The sequence below is a fragment of the Tubulanus polymorphus genome, chromosome 3 (assembly GCF_964204645.1).
Source record: "Tubulanus polymorphus chromosome 3, tnTubPoly1.2, whole genome shotgun sequence".
Classification (NCBI taxonomy): Eukaryota; Metazoa; Nemertea; class Palaeonemertea; order Tubulaniformes; family Tubulanidae; genus Tubulanus; species Tubulanus polymorphus.
In genome coordinates, this window is record NC_134027.1 from 11,832,937 (window position 1) to 11,853,078 (window position 20,142).

General features: G+C 39.8%; 2 protein-coding genes across 4 annotated transcripts in view; one reads left to right on the plus strand and one right to left on the minus strand.

Moving 5' to 3' along the window:
• Positions 1 to 14,582, plus strand: part of LOC141902912 (1-phosphatidylinositol 4,5-bisphosphate phosphodiesterase gamma-1-like) — a 41,967-nt gene extending 27,385 nt beyond the window's left edge. For all 3 annotated transcript variants that reach the window (XM_074790854.1, XM_074790855.1, XM_074790857.1), the window contains 2 exons: positions 2 to 278; positions 9,161 to 14,582. In XM_074790854.1, coding sequence (XP_074646955.1) covers positions 2 to 278; positions 9,161 to 9,227 — 344 coding nt within the window. In that variant the 3' untranslated portion in view covers positions 9,228 to 14,582. The remainder of the gene's footprint in view (position 1; positions 279 to 9,160) is intronic.
• Positions 14,583 to 15,242: 660 nt separating this feature from the next.
• On the minus strand, positions 15,243 to 20,092 carry LOC141902078 (uncharacterized). The gene is made up of 5 exons (XM_074789719.1): positions 19,777 to 20,092; positions 18,460 to 18,657; positions 17,706 to 17,867; positions 16,150 to 16,319; positions 15,243 to 15,653 (listed from the first exon to the last, which is right to left on the minus strand). Exons 1-5 carry the CDS (start codon positions 19,958 to 19,960, stop codon positions 15,243 to 15,245), a joined length of 1,125 nt encoding a protein of 374 aa, XP_074645820.1. The 5' UTR covers positions 19,961 to 20,092.
• Between the last annotated feature and the right edge of the window lie 50 nt (positions 20,093 to 20,142).

The following is a 20,142-nucleotide window of genomic DNA, read 5'->3' on the forward strand; positions in this document are numbered from 1 at the left end:
GGTTTCAGATCTGTTCCTCTAAAGAACGGTTACAGTGAACCCATAGAGCTAGCCTCGATACTCGTCTATATAGATATGCACAATCCAAGAGAAGGCAGCGACAGCGACATCTACGCATCGATCGTGGAACTACGCGATCGTACGCAAGTGTTGCAGACAGAACTGGTGGCAAGCGAACACCAAGGTAATGTGGAGCAGGCACAACGTGTTCGCGCCGAACTAGACGCCACACAGGAAACCATGCAAGCCAAAAAAGAAGAACGTTTAACCAGGCGAAGGTAAGAGTCATCGGCTTCTTATCGATTCCATATAGAGCTCCTTGAAAAAATTGGTATGGAAGGAGCCATTTATCAGTAGATTTACGTGGGAAGTTTGGGTTGATTAGCAGCTAACGATATATTTCTGAAAAAATCAAGGATGGCTGACTTGTGGTCATGATGACCAAAATATCCATTCAAAATTTCTTGATTCAGCTCCACATAAACGCGAAACAAACCAGATCAAGCGGATGGAGGTTTTGTATGCTCAAATTGGTCATTCGATCGTTACTTTAAGTTTAATATTAAGAGTATATTTTGATGCCACCAGATTCTTAATTCTCAGTACACCCCAGTAATCTTTTCGGGTTTTTTTGCGTTTTTTTTTTTTCTTAAATAATTATTGCCTTGTCTTCACAACAGATCAATGACAGGATAATGTCTGATTGAAATACTGTAGCGCCCTGGAACTTGCTAGGAAAACTTCCTCGGATTTCATGCAATGTTAGTCGTTTATTGGGGATAGAATTCTGGGTTTCTTCTGACTTAGTAATTTTGAGACGATGATCAAGATTAAAAAATAGTTCTGCCTTCAACACAATCATAATTCCATTTTTTAGCCCACTTGGGACTTTAGTCCCAGCGGGCTATTGCGTTCACTTTTCGTCCGTCGTCCGTCCGTCCGTCCGTCCGTAGACGGAATCCAGTTATTTTGGGAAGTTTTGAAAACGCTTCAAGGTAACGTCTTGATATTTGGGTTACACATGTATCTACCCTAGACACATCTTCAGCCCAAAAACTGGCCCTGTCAGAATCAAGATGGCTGACTGGCAGCCATTGTTGTTCGCCAAAATCAGCACTTTTTACACATTTTTGAACTTTTTGAGGGAAATTTTGAAGACGCTTCGATCAATTACCTTGATCTTTCGGATATATATGAATCCCCCCAGGGCCCATCAACGAAACAAAAATTGGGTCGGTCGGACTCAAGATGGCCGTCCTATGACCTTTTTAGTGCCCCAAAATGTTAATTTTTGCCCGAATTCTGAGTCCTGTAGCTTCCTACTGGTTTACCATTTCTCATTGCAATTTGTGATGGGTATTCTTTGGAAAGGGATGTTTTATACCTCAGACAGGTATTTTTCATCAGCCAATTATGACGCAATTGGCGGCCATCTTGGTGTCACCAGATTACTGATTCGTAAGTGGGAAAAAATTTTTCCACATTATATTCATACCTAAGCGTATTTTGATACCACAATCAATTAGAAAGTTGTAGCTCATAACGTGTTCTATGATTGTGGTGAGTTTCAAGGTAATTGGATTTCGTATATGGCCACCAGGGGGCGTTGAATAATACAATATCTTAGCATTTCTTTATTATATTCGTACCTATGCATATTTTGTAACCACAATCAATTGAAAAGTTGTAGCTCATGACATCATCTATGATTGTTGTGAGTTTTAAGGACATTAGTTTTTCTATATGGTCACCAGGGGGCGTTGAATAGTAGAATAACTTAGTATTTCCTTATTATATTGGTACCTAGGCATATTTTGTTACCATGATCAATTGCAAAGTTGTAGTTCATGACATGTTCTATGATTGTGGTGAGTTTCGAGGTCATTGGGTTTTGAATATAGTCACCAGGGGGCGTTGAATAGTAGAATGACTTAGTATTTCCATATTAAATTGGTAACAAGGCATATTTTGTTATCACAATCAATTACAAAATCGTAGCTGCTGACATGTTCTATGATTTTGGTGAGTTTCAAGGTTGTTGGTTTTTGTAAATGGTCACCAGGGGGCGTTGAATATTGAAATTGTTAGATTGTTGAGCATTTGAAACCATTTCCCAAGTGGGCATGGTGTCCCTGGACCCCTAGTTTGTCATACAGTATGATTATTTCATTTACTCCTGACCTCGAGAGAGTTAGGTTATCAAAATTCAGTAAATGTATGTTGTTGGTGAATGACTGTAATGGTACTGTGATCCTCTGGTTATTGGTAAGAGACAACGTAACAAGACCTGGTTACTGTATACTGACTGACTGGGAACATTTATTCGGAGCTTATATACAACAATTATGAAAGAGAGGATTATTTTGACATTTGAATGGTTTTGAGTTTGAACAGTTTTGGTTGATTTGGTACCTGTAATATAATAGTATAGTACTGTAATATAAGCCTATATACAATTCCCGACATTCTCCGGGGCGCAAAGAGTCTTAGATGATGATCCGTGATCTATTGAAGTCCAGCGTTACGTCAAAACGATTATGACAATTATTGAATAAACGTACACATATCGATTTCACGATTATTTTACGACGAACGTATATCACAACGGGTAATGATCGATTTCATTACGAAATTTCAGATCGAAATTTCACGACTTATTTTACGACGAACGTATATCACAACGGGTAATGATCGATTTCATTACGAAATTTCAGATCGAAATTTCACGACTTATGTATCACAATTAACACGGCGACAACTCGTATAAATATACACTACTCACTATCACTATTGCCCTCCGGGGCACAAACAGAGTTTTCCTGTTCGTAGATTCGTAGTATTCGTTCCCGAGCGGTATCGGCAGCTTGTCTTCTGGGCCGAGTGTCCGAGCGCGACGAGTCACACGATTGACTATTAGTCGGTTGTAGTTCCTCCGGATATGAACAGGTAACTTCTAACGGCACTAATTTAGCTAGCGGCCTGTTCGTGATTCCGTTGGCGGTACGTAGAGAAGCTGATCGAGGGAACCCGTCTCTCCCATACTTAATATCAATAATAATTCCCATCTTCCACTTTACCCGGGGAGAATCATCACAAATATGTACCAAATCCCCTTTTTTAACCTTGATGTCATAATGACCAGAGGAGTTTGTAAAGCGTTCACGTAGTGATGTAAGGTATTCATTACGCCATCTTGCCCATAATTGTTGGAAAACAAAACTCATGTGCTTCATTCGTGAGGTCAAACTTGCACTCGTCAGAAAGTCTGGATCAGATAAGTTATCTGATTCAAGTTTAACATGGGGAAGGTTTCTAATACGACGACCGTGAATTAAATGTGCAGGAGTTATAGGTTCGGGGTCATCAAAATTTGATGACATGTAGGTAAGAGGTCGATCGTTGACGACTGCCTCGATTTCTGAAACGATTGTTATCAATTCAGTGCTAGAAACGCGTGCGCGACCTAAAACCTTCTTAGACAAGTCTTAACGATGCCAACCAGCCGTTCCCAATACCCTCCCATCCAAGGGGCACGTTTGGGAATAAATGCCCACTCGACGTGCTCAATTGCCAGCTCATGTGTTAGAGAGGGAGAGGAAAGTAACGTTTTTATTTCTTTAGACGCGCATTCAAATGTCGAGGCGTTGTCAGACATCATTCTCTGCGGAGAGCCTCTGCGACTCGCGAATCTTCCAAAAGTATGCATGAAAACTTCCACCGATAAACACGGAACAACCTCCAAATGCACAGCTCCGGCGACTGCGCAGGCAAAGAGGCAGATGCACATTTCACCTGGTTCGTCTCCAACTGGAATCTCCCCAGTAAAGTCGACGCCGCAAATCGCGAAAGGTCGCATTTCGTTTACGCGTAGAGATGGTAAAGGTGGACTGCGTGGCGTCATGTACGACTTACCAATTACCTTTCTACAGATGATGCATTTTTGTATAATGGATTTAACGACTTGGCGCGCACGGGGCACCCAATACTTTTGACGCAATGTAGTCACCGTCTGTGTAACACCTACATGTTTGGAACGTTCATGGCTATCCCAAACGATAAGAGTAGTAAATTCATCGCGTGGTGGTAGTAACGCGGGAAAACGAGTCTCTGGAGCTAAATCACAATTATGTATACGCCCTGATGACCGTAAAACACGATTGTGGTCAAGGAATAACCGGAGCTGATTAATCATAGGTTTAGATCTAGTACTCGTTTTAGTTTCAATACATTCTATAATGTCATGATAATGAACCGACTGAGTCTGCTTCACTATTGCTAATTCAGCATCCTTGAGCTCAGACGCTGTAATCGGTTCCAGGTTTTTATTTCTCGATTTGAGACAAGAAACGAATCGTAATACGTAAGCCATGATGCGTAATACTTCCCGCAATGACGTGAATTGCGATACTTCAATAACAACGGGTCGGACATCAGAATTAGTCATTAATAACGATTTGCATTCTGTTTCGAACAATGAAATTTCAGGGAGATGGCTTGCGCTAGGATGAGTAGGCCAGTTATCTTTCCTTGAAAGCCAAGATGGGCCAGTCCACCACAAGGTATCACTAGCGAGAGTGAAACTATCACAGCCCCTACTCAAAACATCACTAGGATTACTGCTAGATGGGACATAACGCCAGTTGTATTGTGATGTTAAACTACTGATCAAGTTTACCCTATTTCTTACGAATACTGGTAAGGATTTAGACGAATGAATCCATCCTAGTGTGACTAAACTATCAGACCAGAGAAAAACTTCTACATCTAGTTCTGACCCTAGACTATCAACAATATGTTGGGCAAGTCGCGCCGCAACGACAGCGGCCGACAGTTCTAGTCTCGGTATAGACATCGACTTAACGGGAGCAACCCGGCTTTTAGACATAACGAGATAACTCGAAGTAATATCCGGAAAAGACAGATATGCGCAAGCGCCGAAAGCTTTTGCAGATGCGTCCGCGAACACGTGTAGTTGTTCTGAACCGACACCGACTGTCGAGACAGGAGATCTAGGCACTGTGATGGATTCAACTGCTCTTTGGAGATCGCGTATAATCGGTAACCACGAATCCAACACGGTGGCATCGAGCGGTTCGTCCCACTCTGTACCTAACGACCATAGATTTTGTATGAATATTTTGGCCCTAACGGTTATGGGTGCGATGAACCCAAGTGGATCGTATACCTTACTTGCGTCACTTAAAATCTCGCGCTTAGTAGCAAAATTAGTTGTAATGCTGGGTTTTGTCGAGAAACTAAGTAAATCATTATCAACATTCCAATGAAGACCTAGAAATTTAACGATATCTGACTCATCTAAGATCCCTTCAGAACACGCGAGTTCACGCGTAGATTTGCAATTTGTCGCCCAAGACCGCAAATTGAATTTTGCATCTGACATGATTTTGCGACTTTCGTGGAAATAGTGATCCAGCTCATCCGGGGATGAATATGAAACTCCAAAGTTATCAACATATACATTTGTAAGCATTGAAGATGCAACAGCAGTGCTGTATTCGGACAAATGTTTGATGACTGTAGAATTTAAGATAAAGGGAGATGAAGTTGCCCCAAATAAAACAACTTTGAACCTATAATGAATGAACCTACTCTCAGGATCAGCTGGGTCACTCAACCAGAGAAAACGAGTGTAATCTCTGTCGCTGTCTGTAAGCAATATTTGTAGAAAAGCCTTTTCTAAATCGGAGATGGCAGCGTACCCGTGAAGCCGAAAACGGATAAGAATGGATGTAATATCGTGTTGCAGTGGAGGACCGGCCTCCAAACAATCATTTAAGCTACGAGAATATCTACCTTCACTACAACTGCAATCAAAAACAATGCGTACTGGCGTTGTTGCAGATTTGCGGAAAACAGGGTGGTGCAGGATATAATGCACATTATTCGCGTCAATTTCATCGGGCGGAATTTCTTCAATAAAATCGCGCACTTTCTGATCATTTATTAGATCAGAATAAAGTTTCAACATAGGAGGATCTTTAGCTAGTCGACGCGCCGTTGATCGCGTTCGTGCATTAGAAACATTGAAGTTTGAAGGTAGAGTGTCAAAATCGTCCTTCCATGGTAGCGGAGCAATATAACGACCGGTTTGATTTCTCGTAATTGTACTGTTATATCGATGCATGAAATCTAATGTATCGGAATCATTGGTGTCCGTAAGAATCTGAATTTCCCAAAACTTCTGCAACTTTGCATTATCAGAAGAATGACTACGTACAATGGTAAGCATAGACAAAACAGTAGAAGTACGAGAATCATTATGGACAGGTCCAGATAAAACATACCCTACTTTGGTTTTGACAGCAATGGGATCAGACTCAAATGGACCCTTGATTAATTCACCCTCAACTAATTTATAATACTGGTCGGCCCCTATCAGCATTTGTATGACGAATATGCCAGACATGGAAGTCGGAGGGTGAGCTAAGTCTAGGCCAATAAGATGAGGACAATCCTTTGCTCTATTTACCGATGAAGTGCTAAGCGGTGAAGCAATCGTATCTGTTACGATTAGCTCAACTGTAACAATTTCAGTCCGACACTGAATGGCTAAATTCACGACGTCCATTACTCGACATTCAGAAGTTTCCGCGCCGAATCCTGATAGTTCTATTATTTCGCGTCTAATAGGCTTTAAATCCAAGGAAGTGGCTAAATCTTGCGAAATAAACGACCGTTGCGAGCCGTCATCAAATACTAGGTTCGCTGATGCGCATGAATTCTCGACGCTAGGGACAAAAACGCTGACGACCGCGGTTTTCAGAAGTATTGCATTATCAGAACTAGTAAACATTTGAGTTGTGCGATTACGACGCGGCGCGGGACGTGAAACAGTCCGAGGTATAGAGCGTGGAGCAGGACGTGGCACGGTATTGTTTACTGGCTGTATACCTGAGGCCTGTTGTTCATTCGACTTAAAAGTTTGACCTTGCATGTTGCTGTTCAAAATATCAGGACATATGCTACTGTGGTGCTTACGCTTGCAAGTTTTGCAATTAAATCGAGATGTACATGTAGCAATTCTATGAGGGCCTAGACAGTTATAGCACAAATTGTTGGTTTGTATAAAGGCAATGCGTTGGTCACGCGTTACAAACTCCCTGCAATTCCCCGTGTAATGATCGTTTGAACGACAAAAAGTACACGTGAATGATTTAGGTCCAAACCCGGGTGATGTGGAAGGTACAACACGATTTAAATTAGAATTTTGACCATTCGCCCCCTTTTGGGCAACTACTAAACTAAGGGATTTAACCCCATCGAATCCAGCTTCTAACACGTCGACTTCTTTCAATAAAAACAGTCTCAGTTCCGATAGAGTATACCTTTGATTACCGTTATAGCGCACAATACTACATCTAACGTTAGACGGAAGTTTATTCCAGATTAATGAAACAAGCATATCGCTGTAGGACATATCACCTAATGTTTCAAGAGACCTAATATGACACTCAATTCTATCTCGAAAATTTCGTAATGACGTCAGGTTATATGACGGTGCGGGTTCCGACATCAGAGCTTGCATGTGAGCATCAATGATAAGGTGCTCTTGGCCATAGCGTTGCGTTAAAATATCGATGGCGTGATGATAATTTGACTCAGTGAGAGTGAGTCCTTGTATTGAACTCAACGCTGATCCGCACAGAAGAGATTTCAGATATTGGAATTTCTGGACCGGTGCGATATTTGAAACTGAATGGACTGCTGCAGCGAACGAATCCCAAAACGGTAACCAATTCATAATCTCCCCATTAAACACTACCAATACTAATTTTGGCAAGTTGGTTCTGGGTGACGCAAGTTTAGAGGCATTGCTCATCGGTGGAGGCTCTACGGAATTATATGAGGAAATGTATTGTTCGTAAAACAACTTACGATCTATCGCGTCTCCGATTACCGATTCCGCTTCATCTGCAATTGTCGCGTACAGGGTGTCGCACGTGACCATTTCCAACATGGAATCGTTGATGATTGACAGCTCATGTATCTTATCTTCAAGCCTCTTGATTAAGCGCTGAAGTTTTTGCAGATCTGGAAGTTGAGCTGTCTGGGTATTGACGATTGTGTCTGCGTCTTTGCAGATCTTAGTAACCTGTCCTCTTTGAGCAGATCTTTTCCGGAAGAGAGCCTGGTATTCGGACGAGTTGGTGACTTCTTCGCCCATCTTGATCGCTGAATCCCTGTTTCCACTAATTGCTCGAGAGGGACCACAATGTTGGTGAATGACTGTAATGGTACTGTGATCCTCTGGTTATTGGTAAGAGACAACGTAACAAGACCTGGTTACTGTATACTGACTGACTGGGAACATTTATTCGGAGCTTATATACAACAATTATGAAAGAGAGGATTATTTTGACATTTGAATGGTTTTGAGTTTGAACAGTTTTGGTTGATTTGGTACCTGTAATATAATAGTATAGTACTGTAATATAAGCCTATATACAATTCCCGACATATGTAAAAAAAATTGGTTGATTTTGATCGCGTATGAACACGACACTACAGTGTTTGCATTGTGATATGCGGGGACCCCAGATAAAAAATCAAAGCAATTTAGTTAAAATGGAACGATTTATTTTTGATTGGGCCTATTTATTATGCTATTTCCTTGGTGAAAATAGCTGGAAAATCTTGCACCAGTAAGCCATCACCTGGTGCTGCCAGTTGGCCAACCAACCGCAACTGGTGAAAGTTTTCTTTCAAGAAAAATCAGAACTATTAAGTTGTCTGGTGTGCTTACATAGAGGTATACCGATGTACGTTGACTGGTGCTGTACACTACTATATTGACGAGCTGAGCTCATCATACGCAGCCATAAGGTTAACTCTTTCAGTGTTGACTGATTAATACTGATTAAAGTGCTTGAGATATTTGAAATTTTTTAGAAATTCCACCCCAGTGTGTTGAATAACGTACATAGTCCATCTACACCGCAGCGTCACTAATATTGAACTATGTTTGACCGGTGCTGCCATCTTTCAATAGAGATAAAAACTAATTACCAATTACATCAATATTACCTGATACAGCGTACCAGCAAAATTCATAACCAAATTATACACCGCACAGCGGATGTAGACACACTAAAAGGGTTAAATAAACTAATAATGATCATAATTTTTTTGAAATTTTCAGGACATTGTACGTACAGCGGGCTCCGGCAACGGCTCATGCGTTGGACGCATCATTATCCAAAGATTAGATTTGGCCCGCGACCAATTTCGAAAAAGACCTCTGTGCCAAAAAAAACATCGTCAGGACTCAGGAATGATCGGTGGTGCTCATTGTGTTCAACCTATGAAATGTTACGCAATTCACGCTTCATCTGTGTATATTTTGAAAGCTCGCCGCGGCGTGCTTAGGGAGAGATGTTCGTTGGGAGTAGGAATAGTAAGTCGCGACCGTAGTCATCAGGGTCTCATCTGACTGACTTATGTTATAAATAATCAAGTTGGAAAATGTTTCGATGCTAGCTCGTCGAAAGAATAACAAGACCGTTACGAAAAGTGATACGTCGCTTCGAATAAAACGACATCTGCTATTTATAGAGAAACGTCAAGCAAGATCTGAGTTGGTTGAACGATAAACAGGGTTCTTACGGGTTTTGGACAGTCTTGGAAAATGGGAACTTTTTTCGAGGCCCCGGAAAAAAGCTATGGAAATTGTGTTATGGCTCTGTGGCTATTGAAAAGGTATGGAAAATTAGAAAATGGTCTCAAAATATAATTTCACTTCAGTTTTGAATTATAGGCTATATATGCCTAATTGTCCTGCTAACAATTTTGATAACAAGCGTAGTTATCACTTTCCAGATAACCCATTGTTCAAAGCCATTACACATTTCATTTACTCTGAATGGGCATCTATGTGAAAAAAAACCTGGGAAAAGTGTAACTTATATGGAGTATGGAAAAGTTATGCAAAATGAAATTGTTTAACCCTGTAAGAACCCTGGATAAATACTTCATATATAATGTATTGGTACAGAAAAAATGATTTAACAAAAACCCCAAGTTGAATGGTTTTTCAGTTATAAAATAGATATCCCGTGGTGTTAAACGTTTCTCTAAGAGCCGATCCATGTATACGAAGTGTATCTACTGCTTTAATTTGTAATTTTGATTCACAGAATATAATGTACATGTACATACAACAAGCCTTTCGTAATGATAGGCTGAATATTGCTCATAGCTGAATTGATAGCAAATTCATTCCACAATTGTCATAAGACGAGATGGTATGTATCATAAATCCTCTCTACGATGAACGCCGGATAGCTGGAGCAAAAAGTGTTCACTATTGGAGGTGTTCCCTCAGGGAGGGTCAGGTCACGATGCGACATGGTTGACACCTGGAACCTTCCTATAAAACCACAACTGAAAATACAGCCAAACACTAAATTGATCTAGATTATGACTGAAATACACTTTCACTTAAGTACCATGACTAATCTAGTCAAATATACAAGTAATTAGTGATCGCAAATACTGAAGAGGGTTAGTTTTGAACAATACCTGTGCAGAATAGCCGCAATCACACAAGTGTTTTAGCCATTGCCAAATTCAGCTTGGAACAACTGTTCACACGGGTGTCAAATGGGCCTGCGTCTGTTTGGCCTGACCAAAAACACAACGGACCAGGTCTAAGCCAAATTTTTAAATAAATTTCCCAGGTGTTATTGAATTTTCAACTGGTTCCGGAAATGACTTGCTTTGTTTGAGCATTGTTTAGTATCAAGTGAGTGGTTTGTGTGCGAGCATTCTCTTTTATTAGGCACAGGCCAAATTTGACTTGGGCCTGATCCGTGCCATCATGGCGCGGGCCAAATCGCCTCCGTGTGATTGCGACTAATGAGCAATTTGAAAAGGCCAATTAACTGATTAACAAGGTTGGCACAAAACTTATTCCTTCTGTAATAGTAATAGTAATAGTAATTTATTTCGTCATCAATTAAATCGAAACATAATTTCAAATAGAATGCGTAACGAATAGGTTGATTGATGATAGAGACCTGAACAGAGCCTTAAAGGCTGTACAATAACTTGGCGAAAAAGAAATTGATCAAATTTTTATTTTCATTGATGGCAGACGACCAAATGGTCCTGCGTAGATATAATGACTATTTTGCATATTAGGTTTTAAGGTCACAGTTACACGTGTTATATCACAGCCATTGTGACATTTTGTCTGATTGGAAAAGAGACACCAAACTAGATGATGGGGACAGAGTTTTCTGGAATTTTCGGCTTAAGTAAGCCTATTCTATCATCAACATTTTAGGGTTTTCATCATTATGGAAATCTAAATATCGTACGGCCAGTTGCTCAAAGGTTGGTTAAGAGCCAGGAGTTAACAAACGTAGGGACTATAAAACTGCAAAGAATTCCACTTTCGAGCAACTGGCTCCTGTACATCAGCGCGCATTTGTCAACCAAAATCGTGCTAAAAACGTTTATCATGTGATGAAGAACATTTCAACCATTGCTGTAAAATCATGAAAAATATCTGGGTTATTTTTTTCGTTATTTTTCACACGTATGATCATGTTGCATTTTAACTTTGTAATTAATTTTTCATTTATTTTAAGTTAAAAAGTATTGAGATTTCTCTGAGAAACCCCAATCAAGGTTTTGCTTTTAAGAGTGATGGGTTTTTTTCTATTGTTAACATGTTTTTCTTATCAATCACCAAGATATCTCGTACTACTTTAAGGTCTGCTGCTATTTTACCGCAACCAAGTTTTCTCTAAAATGAGGTGATGGCACCGCTGCTGTGGCAAACGAGGATTCCCTGAGGATCTGAAAAGTGTTACCCAGTCACCGTACTTAATTCACTTCCCAATTTCAATAACATATGAATGAATGTCATCACTTCTCATTAGTAAATCAGAGTAATTTCCATAAACTGAGTGGAAATGTCGATGTTATATCTAGTTGATGACTTCTTTGATGATATTTGAATTGGGAAGTCTAGAAATCCAGTTTATATTTCATCAACAATTAAACAAAACTTTATATATGTGTTACTCAGGCGCAGATCCAGGGGTGCTTTAGGTGCTAGAGCACCCCTCCCCCTTTCAAATTTCTTTCGCATTATTTTTTCCAGTTTTTTCATCGCTACATTTCTGTTATATCTACTGTACTGTTAAATTTCAAACAAATGACATCATCAAGTAGTACCTAAAACGCTCAGAATGCCTGAAAATTATGCCAATTTTCCCCAAGTTTTTGGGGAATAACCAGTTAAGTACCCCTACTGAAAATCCTAGATCTGCCCCTGAAACTGAGTGTAGCTTATCTTTACGCCATGGTGTGTGCTAGTTTTTCATTGGAATGACAGTTCTTTACAGGCTATGATTTTCTGTAGGGGGTTCATTTTTTAGAAAGTACGGCTAGCGCGTTGTGGAGACAGTGTGGCTGCAGTTGTAACAGTCCGCCAGATGACTCGAAACAAGGACATGAACTTTCGAACGGTTTTGAAGGCATTAAGGCCTTTATCCTTTATTCCACTGAACCCCTGGCTACATACATCACTGCCTGATTAGCTTTTAGAACAAACTCTCGATTCATCTGTTCGATGCTCATTGGTTAATTCCGCACAATGGCAGACTACGTAGTTGTCCAATTGCGATCTTTGAGGAATTGGGAAGAATTATTGTTGTCAGTGAGCAATATTTTTTAACTAGATTTACCTGATTGAATTTCCTTATCCAATGAGCTCTATTCGATTTTATGATAACACAAGGGCGGGTTTAGGGGTGTAGACCAATCCACCCATTCAAAATTCGAATGTGCTCTGTTTTTTGTAAAGAATATATCAGGGGCTAGTAAGGGCGGCCAGAAACCCTTTTCGTCCTAGATATTCTAGAGTCAGGCCACCAGAACCTACCCACCAAAGTTTCGCTTGTGGCCCTCGCAACGCCAAATCTGCCCCTTTCAATTTTCAGGTCCACCCCTTCGATGAATCCTAGATCCGCATTCTTCGATTCAAATTACTTGAAAAAATCATTACGATGTAATGTTTTAACTAGTTTGATCAACTTAATCAATTACTTTTTCAATCATTGCCCTCATACACAATGAAAATGTGCTAACCACTGCTAACAATACACATTATTGCCAAAAGTATTCGAAAAAACCATGTGAAATATCCTGTAAATACTGTATACCATTTTTCGAAATGTTTGAATCAAATATTTGACTTGAGTTATTCTACGATGTTTTTGTGCTGTTACGAATGCGTATATTATATTATATACATTATCATTATCATATACGCAGGTGCATTGTTTATTCAGTTTGTTGTTTAACCGAGTGAAATAACTATTAATGAGAACAATTATAATATAGTGTGATAAATAATACTTAAAACCTTCATAATGTTGCAAACATAAGCCGCGATCACACTAGCAATTTTAGCCCGGGTTAAACAGGCACGGGCCCATTTGATACCTGTGTATACAGTTGTTCCGACCAAAAACGTTTGCAAAATTTTTGCACAGGTCCTATTATTGCGTGTGAATTGCAACTGGTTCCGCACTCGCTTTGCATTGTTTAGTATTGTGTGAGTGGTCTACGTGTGAACGCACGGTCGCTGTGATTAGGCGCGAGCCAAATCTGACCCCGGGGCCTGATCCGTACAATTTTTGCCCCAGCCAAATTATTTTGATGTGTGATTGCAGCTATAATACCGTCATGACTTCAGTAAATGATCCTGTTCTACAGTCCTGAAATAAGGCATTGCTTGGTCTTGTCTGCTATGTCAGGTTTCAATTCGTCCATGATACACTCTACCTTTTCTGCAATAGCATAATCTGAAACGGAGCTGTATGAAGCTTGTATTTCCCCAACCATCATATTCTGGAATTGGTAGAGAACAATAGAGCCCTACCTTACTTTGGAACTGGCACAGTTGTGGACACAGGGGTGTTCTTTTCTTGGGTGGGCCAATGCCTTCCACAGTCAGGAATATTCCATCCTCCTTTGCTAGGGATTCCAACTCGATGGTATGGTGAAAACTTAGCTGTCTGTAGCTATTTGTAACCAGAGAAGAACCTTCGACCAAGAATTTCTGTCGCTACCAGGATTTGAACCCATGAACACCGGGGCCTCGTCAATCCAGCATTCATGGGTTCGAATCCTGTTGGTGATGGTGTTTCTTGGTTGAACGTTCTTCTCTGGTCTCTCCCCCGATTGGGAGAAGCATGTGGCAGTGACTCTGAACCATCAAGTTTGAATACTCGCCAAGGCAAGAGGCTTTATCGAAGCTACTCGCAGCAAACCACAACATAAGAAGTCTTGAAACGGCATTCGTTGCTTGAATATGATCTCTATAATCGAAGTATATAAGCATTATAGAGGAAATCTTTGAAGAAAAAATAACCACGATCAAAACCTAGATACAAAAACCAGAAGAAGACTTCAGTAGTATAATGTTGTTTGTCGTGCATGTTTTATACTTGTTGTATCTCCCCTTATGTCACGTTATGATTGCTCAGTCATGATTATTGTTATTTGTACAGACAAAATAGATGCAGCATTTGATGTAAAAAAGAAACCGTCGGTCTTGTGTTTTATTTCATTTCCATGTAGAGAAAGTATCGAGAATCGATACGAAAAAATAACTCGAAAAACAAAACAACACTTGACTAGTACTCGTGTTTTTAAAATTCCTATTTACATTATTCAAGAAACGTGATATTTTTAAAAATTCTTACATTATTTCATTATCCAAGTAAATTATATTAAAAATTCGAGTAAAAAATCGTTGGCTTTTATACATGTACTCGTATTCACCGAGTATATTGCATCAAAAGTACATGTATCCGCATCGTCAAAAGCCGCGATCGCACGAGCGTTTTTGGCCCGGGCCAAATTTGGTCCGGAACTACTGTTCACACGGGTGCCAAATGGTCCCGTGCCTGTTTGGCCCGACCAGAAACATCGGACCTTGCCAGAGCCAAATTTTAGCACTGGTCAAATTATTGTGTCTAATTTGTAACCGGTTCGGGAAGTGTCTCACTTCGCTTTGTTTAAGCATGGTTTCGTATCGATTGGGTGGTTAACGTTTAAGCGTGCTCTCAAATTAGGCACATGCCAAATTTGACTCTGGCCTGATCGGTGCTAATTTGGCGCGGGTCAAATCGTCTCCGTATGATCGAGGCCAAGGAGATAGTGTGAGGGGTGACCTCCTCGTTATTGCACATCATTGTACTTCCTCATAGATGTTCCGAGCTGATTATCTTCTCTAATTCAATCCGCTTGGCAGAGTTCACTCGACTAGAATTGTAATTGAGTTTTAATTCGGATGAATAACTGGTGAACTTATGAGGTGCGCGCTGATTGGGTGGTGACAGTAACACTGAAAGGCGCGATGTCTGATAAGGTATTGATGAGGATGCTGCTGTAGATGAGGATGCTGGTATAGATGAGGATGCAGCTGTGGAAGATGAGGTTTCAGCGGTCGCTTGTTGCGGCTGCGCGGAAGGTGTGGTCGATTTTGATGGCGTCCAAGGAAGAGGTATTGCGTCGCCCTTGCCTTTCAACCAGATATGTTTATCGCGAGTGATATAATGATGAAAATGCCGCAACACGTGATTTCCTACTGAAGCGTAAACCTCGCCCATCACCTTAATTCAGACAAAAAAAAGATTTTCTATATATTGATGTACCGGTATTTGTTTTTTGCCAGCTCGCCCAAAGGTGAGCTTAGGTTAAAGAAATGATACCTTGTTTCTCCTTATTGGCCAGGTCACTTTGGTAAAATGCAATAAAATTTGTAATCAGTTCATTTCTATAACTTCCGGGTCCGTTATTGTTTGTTAACTTGATCATGATTTTGAAAAAAATTATGTACAGGGTGTGTAGGCGGCTGGCCGGTTCAACTGTTAAGCTAAGCAGAAATAGAAACAAGATATCAATTTTTTGGCCACCTTGACAGGACTGAGTATCAGGAAGCATTTTCAAGCACGTGACTTGATACCGAGTTGGTCAATCTACCAGTTGCCCAATTGCTTCCAGTGGTAGTCCGGTCACAAGGGCAACCCTAACCCAATAGAGAAATATGATTATTAGTATAAGAATGGCTATGTATATGTAACGATTGTAAAAAGCTCTTTAATTTACCTCAATTTCAATGACTTCAGTTCCGATGACAAGTTTTGCCTTGTAAAGTTGTTTCGATTTTGAGGTGTGGACGCCTCGGCTTGTGATAGTGCCTAGCAATTCAAGATCCAATTCAGCCAGAGCATCCTCACTTATAGTAACAACGTCACTTCCAGAATCTACCATGAATTCTAAATTACAAACATACATATACTACAGGGTCCCTACAAATCTGTCATTCCTGAATACAAGGAGTTTTCAAGGTGAATCTAACAAGGAGAACATTTCAAATTTCATATCCCTGTAGATTGCCCAATTGTATTTGGTACTGTATATCTCGGTAAACCGTTAAGTGGTCCTGTAAGAAATTTTTTATCCTCAAAATTGAAGGAGTTTTAACGGAGTTTCAGGCATTTTGCTCAAACTTAAGTAGTTTCAAGCCTCTTTAAAAGCATTTTCTATTTAAATTGAGTTTTTAAAGAATCAAGAAGGCATAGAGATCTGATCTGTCTTTATTTTCGATCTTATTATTTGCAAATAGTTAGTTTCCTTAGTTTTACTGAATGAAATGTTCACTTTTTTCTCAGTTCTTCCAAGATTTTATGTGGAGAATCCATGAAAAGACATTATTCTAATTTTTTCCCCCTCACCCATCCATACTACCCCAATCCATACTCCAAGTATGAGGCCCATGGTGTGGTTCAGTAAAACCGGTCTGTGCTTTAGAGTTTCAAGATTAGGTTACTATGAATTACCAGATTTAATGTAGGAAAGAAAATATTATATATCGGGGTTCTTACAGGTTTCCCAATTTCATTTTCCACAACATTTCTATACCCAGATTATAAATTTTCCATACCCCTAAGTTACACATTGCCAATCTAGAACAGGCAACGTAGGCCCATCCAAAGTAAATAAGTGACAATTATCAATACCATGGACAAAGTGTTTTTTTCATAAAGTTTGCTATCAAATATGTAGTAAAACATTTTTGCATATAGCCTAAAATTCACCATCTTCACCCGTCAAGGGATTCGAACCCACTCTGCTAAAGCTGTTCGCCGAACCCCTTGACCTCACGAGTCGTTGGAGTCGTTACTAGCCGACCAGAATCCGGTCGTACCAATCACAGCGCTTGTAACAAATGACTTTAGGCTTCTATTGGTTTTCCCGTTAAATAGACCAATCAGCGAACGTTTTACTGAACAAGGAAGTATTTCGCAAATCGATATATGACGTCATGCGCAACAGCGCCAGTAATGAAATCGCGCTTCGTGAGGCCAGGGGGGCTGGTGGAAGCGAGTTCGGGAGTGATACCTGACCCCTGGCAAGCGAGGATGAAAATTCACAAAAGAAGATCAAGGAAAAGTTAATTTTGAGACCATTTTCTTATTTTCCGCAGGTTTTCCTTGCATAACCATATAGAAAAAACAAAATTTCCAAAGCTTCTCCAGCGATCGAGGCCTGGGAAAAATTTCCATCTTCAAAAACTTTCCATGCAAGACATTCCAAAACCCGTAGGAAACCCGAGATCATATAAGGTAAAAAAAAGAATTAATCAATGAAAGTATAATTACCGAAGCTTGCTTGTTTGTCATTTTTCGTCGATTGAATCGTTGCGCTGACGCAGAGAAACAAATTTTTCGCGTCTTCAAGTCGACTAGGTTTCCCCCAATAACCGTACGCTATTGGCGTTTCGGTTCGTTCTTCCAATCTCCGCCGTTTCTTCACTTCATTCACTGCAAAAGAATCTCAGTCGTTTTCAAAATCGGTGTTGTCGACATTTTGCGCCTTCCCGTTTCCCACCAGTTACAATTGAACTTGGTTACAGTGGAACCTCGTTATAACGAACTCGGATACAACGATTCATCGGATATAACAAATATACAATTTTGTCCCAAGTATAGAGAATTTGATTAATTTCATACTGGATTTATCGAACTATCGGTTGAACAGATTTTCTTTTCCCGTGAAGTTCGCTGTCACGAGGTTCCACTGTGGTACGAATCTTGTGGGCAAAAGTAAACTTGTCGTAATCAACGGGTTTCGTATCATCAAAAGCTTGATTGATATGATATGAATTATCTGGGACATGCTGAAAGCCATCGTAATAAACGGGATTCGTCTTTAACAGAATCGTATTATTAGTTCAACTGAATATATTCCCATTTCGCCATTTCAACATTTGAATGTTTTTATGATAGAATGAAAAACTGGATTGGTACTGTATTCTAAACAATTTGAACAAACTATTCACTGGATGGACGCAGCCTATTAATCAAAGAAAGAAAAAAACATTTAAAAATCTACGATACAATCAACCGATTTTACCTGCCGATCTCAGGCGTTTTTTATGACCAGGTAACACTATTTCCAAATTATCGTATAACGTCTTTTCCACGTTTAGATTCGCTATTTCGCTTAGGTTCGTGTAATCGTTGTTGATAAATTGAACGTAGTAATAGTCTAATCCGTGTTTTTGTAGCCATTCTCTGAGTTCCATCAGCTCGCAGGACCCGTACTTCACAGCTGAAATAGCAAAGAAAAAGTTTTTCCCAATAAAACCGTAAGGGGAAGCAGAATGATAAGCGTTGTATTCTCTAATTAGACAAACGTCAACACATCTACTAACGTCATAAGGGCACCATGCGGGACAAACGACAGGAATTTGACAGCATCAGCCACGGGTACTCGAGGAAAAAGATAAAAACTTTCGGACTATTTTCACGCGGAAAACGACCAAACAGACAAAAATGGAAAATACATGTATTTATAACCTTTCCAAATCTCGACGTATTAAATTAGACAGTCAACAAATTTCCAAAATATATATATATATATACTTTGATAAAAAAGGATCTGCAATCGTCAACTTACGCGCCTACATATATATACACATTCAATTTCGGTTTTTAAAATCGAACCGGTCATGGTATGCCGATGTTTCGTTCCCGGGAGGTGTTTGCGGAAATCCCTATTTTCAGATGAACAAAAAATCTAGCGGTTGGTTTTAGAGAATGTTATTATAACTTTAACCCGGGAGCACTCAATCGAAAATGAATTGAGTAAAAAGCCCGGGCTAAAGTTAGTACCATCAGACTATAAAACCAGCCCTAGGATTTCGTCATAACTTGAAACGTTAAGACTTTTTCACGTATAATCACGTCACGGTATCTATTCTTCCCGTATACAGAGTGAGACAGATATCTATTCGCGGAAAAGAGAATGGTGAGAGCTGCAACGCGATATTATTGTGCCACCCGGATTAAATTCTATCGTTATGAGCCACCAATTCCTATATGCAGTAATGCATATAGTATAGTACTCGAATTAAAACGATTAGAAGAACGCGCAGCTTTAAATGATAGATAGTAGATTCTTTGGATAAATACAAAAATAAGACATTAGTAAAAACGAATAAATCGAATATATTCATTTTTTACCGTTTTTTTCAAACCCAAACAAGTGAACAAATATTTTTTTTAAAGATTATAACACGAACATTTTTATTTTGACTGATCCTGTGTTATTGTTGCGAGTTTATATTTACCATGAATAATCGATCGTAATCACAGAACTTAAGTTAAAAACTTTTGTTACGTAGAGTTAAACCGGTTTATCGAAACACACAAACTTTTCGTGACTTACCAGCCGCTAAAAGTTTCTCTCTGTGACTTGCATCTGATATTGACAATTCATCCAAATCCGTCTCATTCAAGTCAGCGATATCCGTAAATCGGCTGTAACCCTTGTTTACGAGGATGTCGGTGTATTGTTCTAAATGCAATTCCTTTAGAAAGTCTGCTACTGCATAATGGTCCGCTATTGACATTCTTAATATGAAAGAAAAACGTTTGTTTTTAAATCAGGACCCGTTCCATGTAAGGAAACTTGGGATGATGCAGCCGATTTGAGAGAAGCAACTTGGGTGTTTGACGTTTGTCGTACGTTTTCGATAGAGTAAGTGAATGAATAGTGTGTACTACAACAAGAGTCATCGAAAGCCATGCCTGT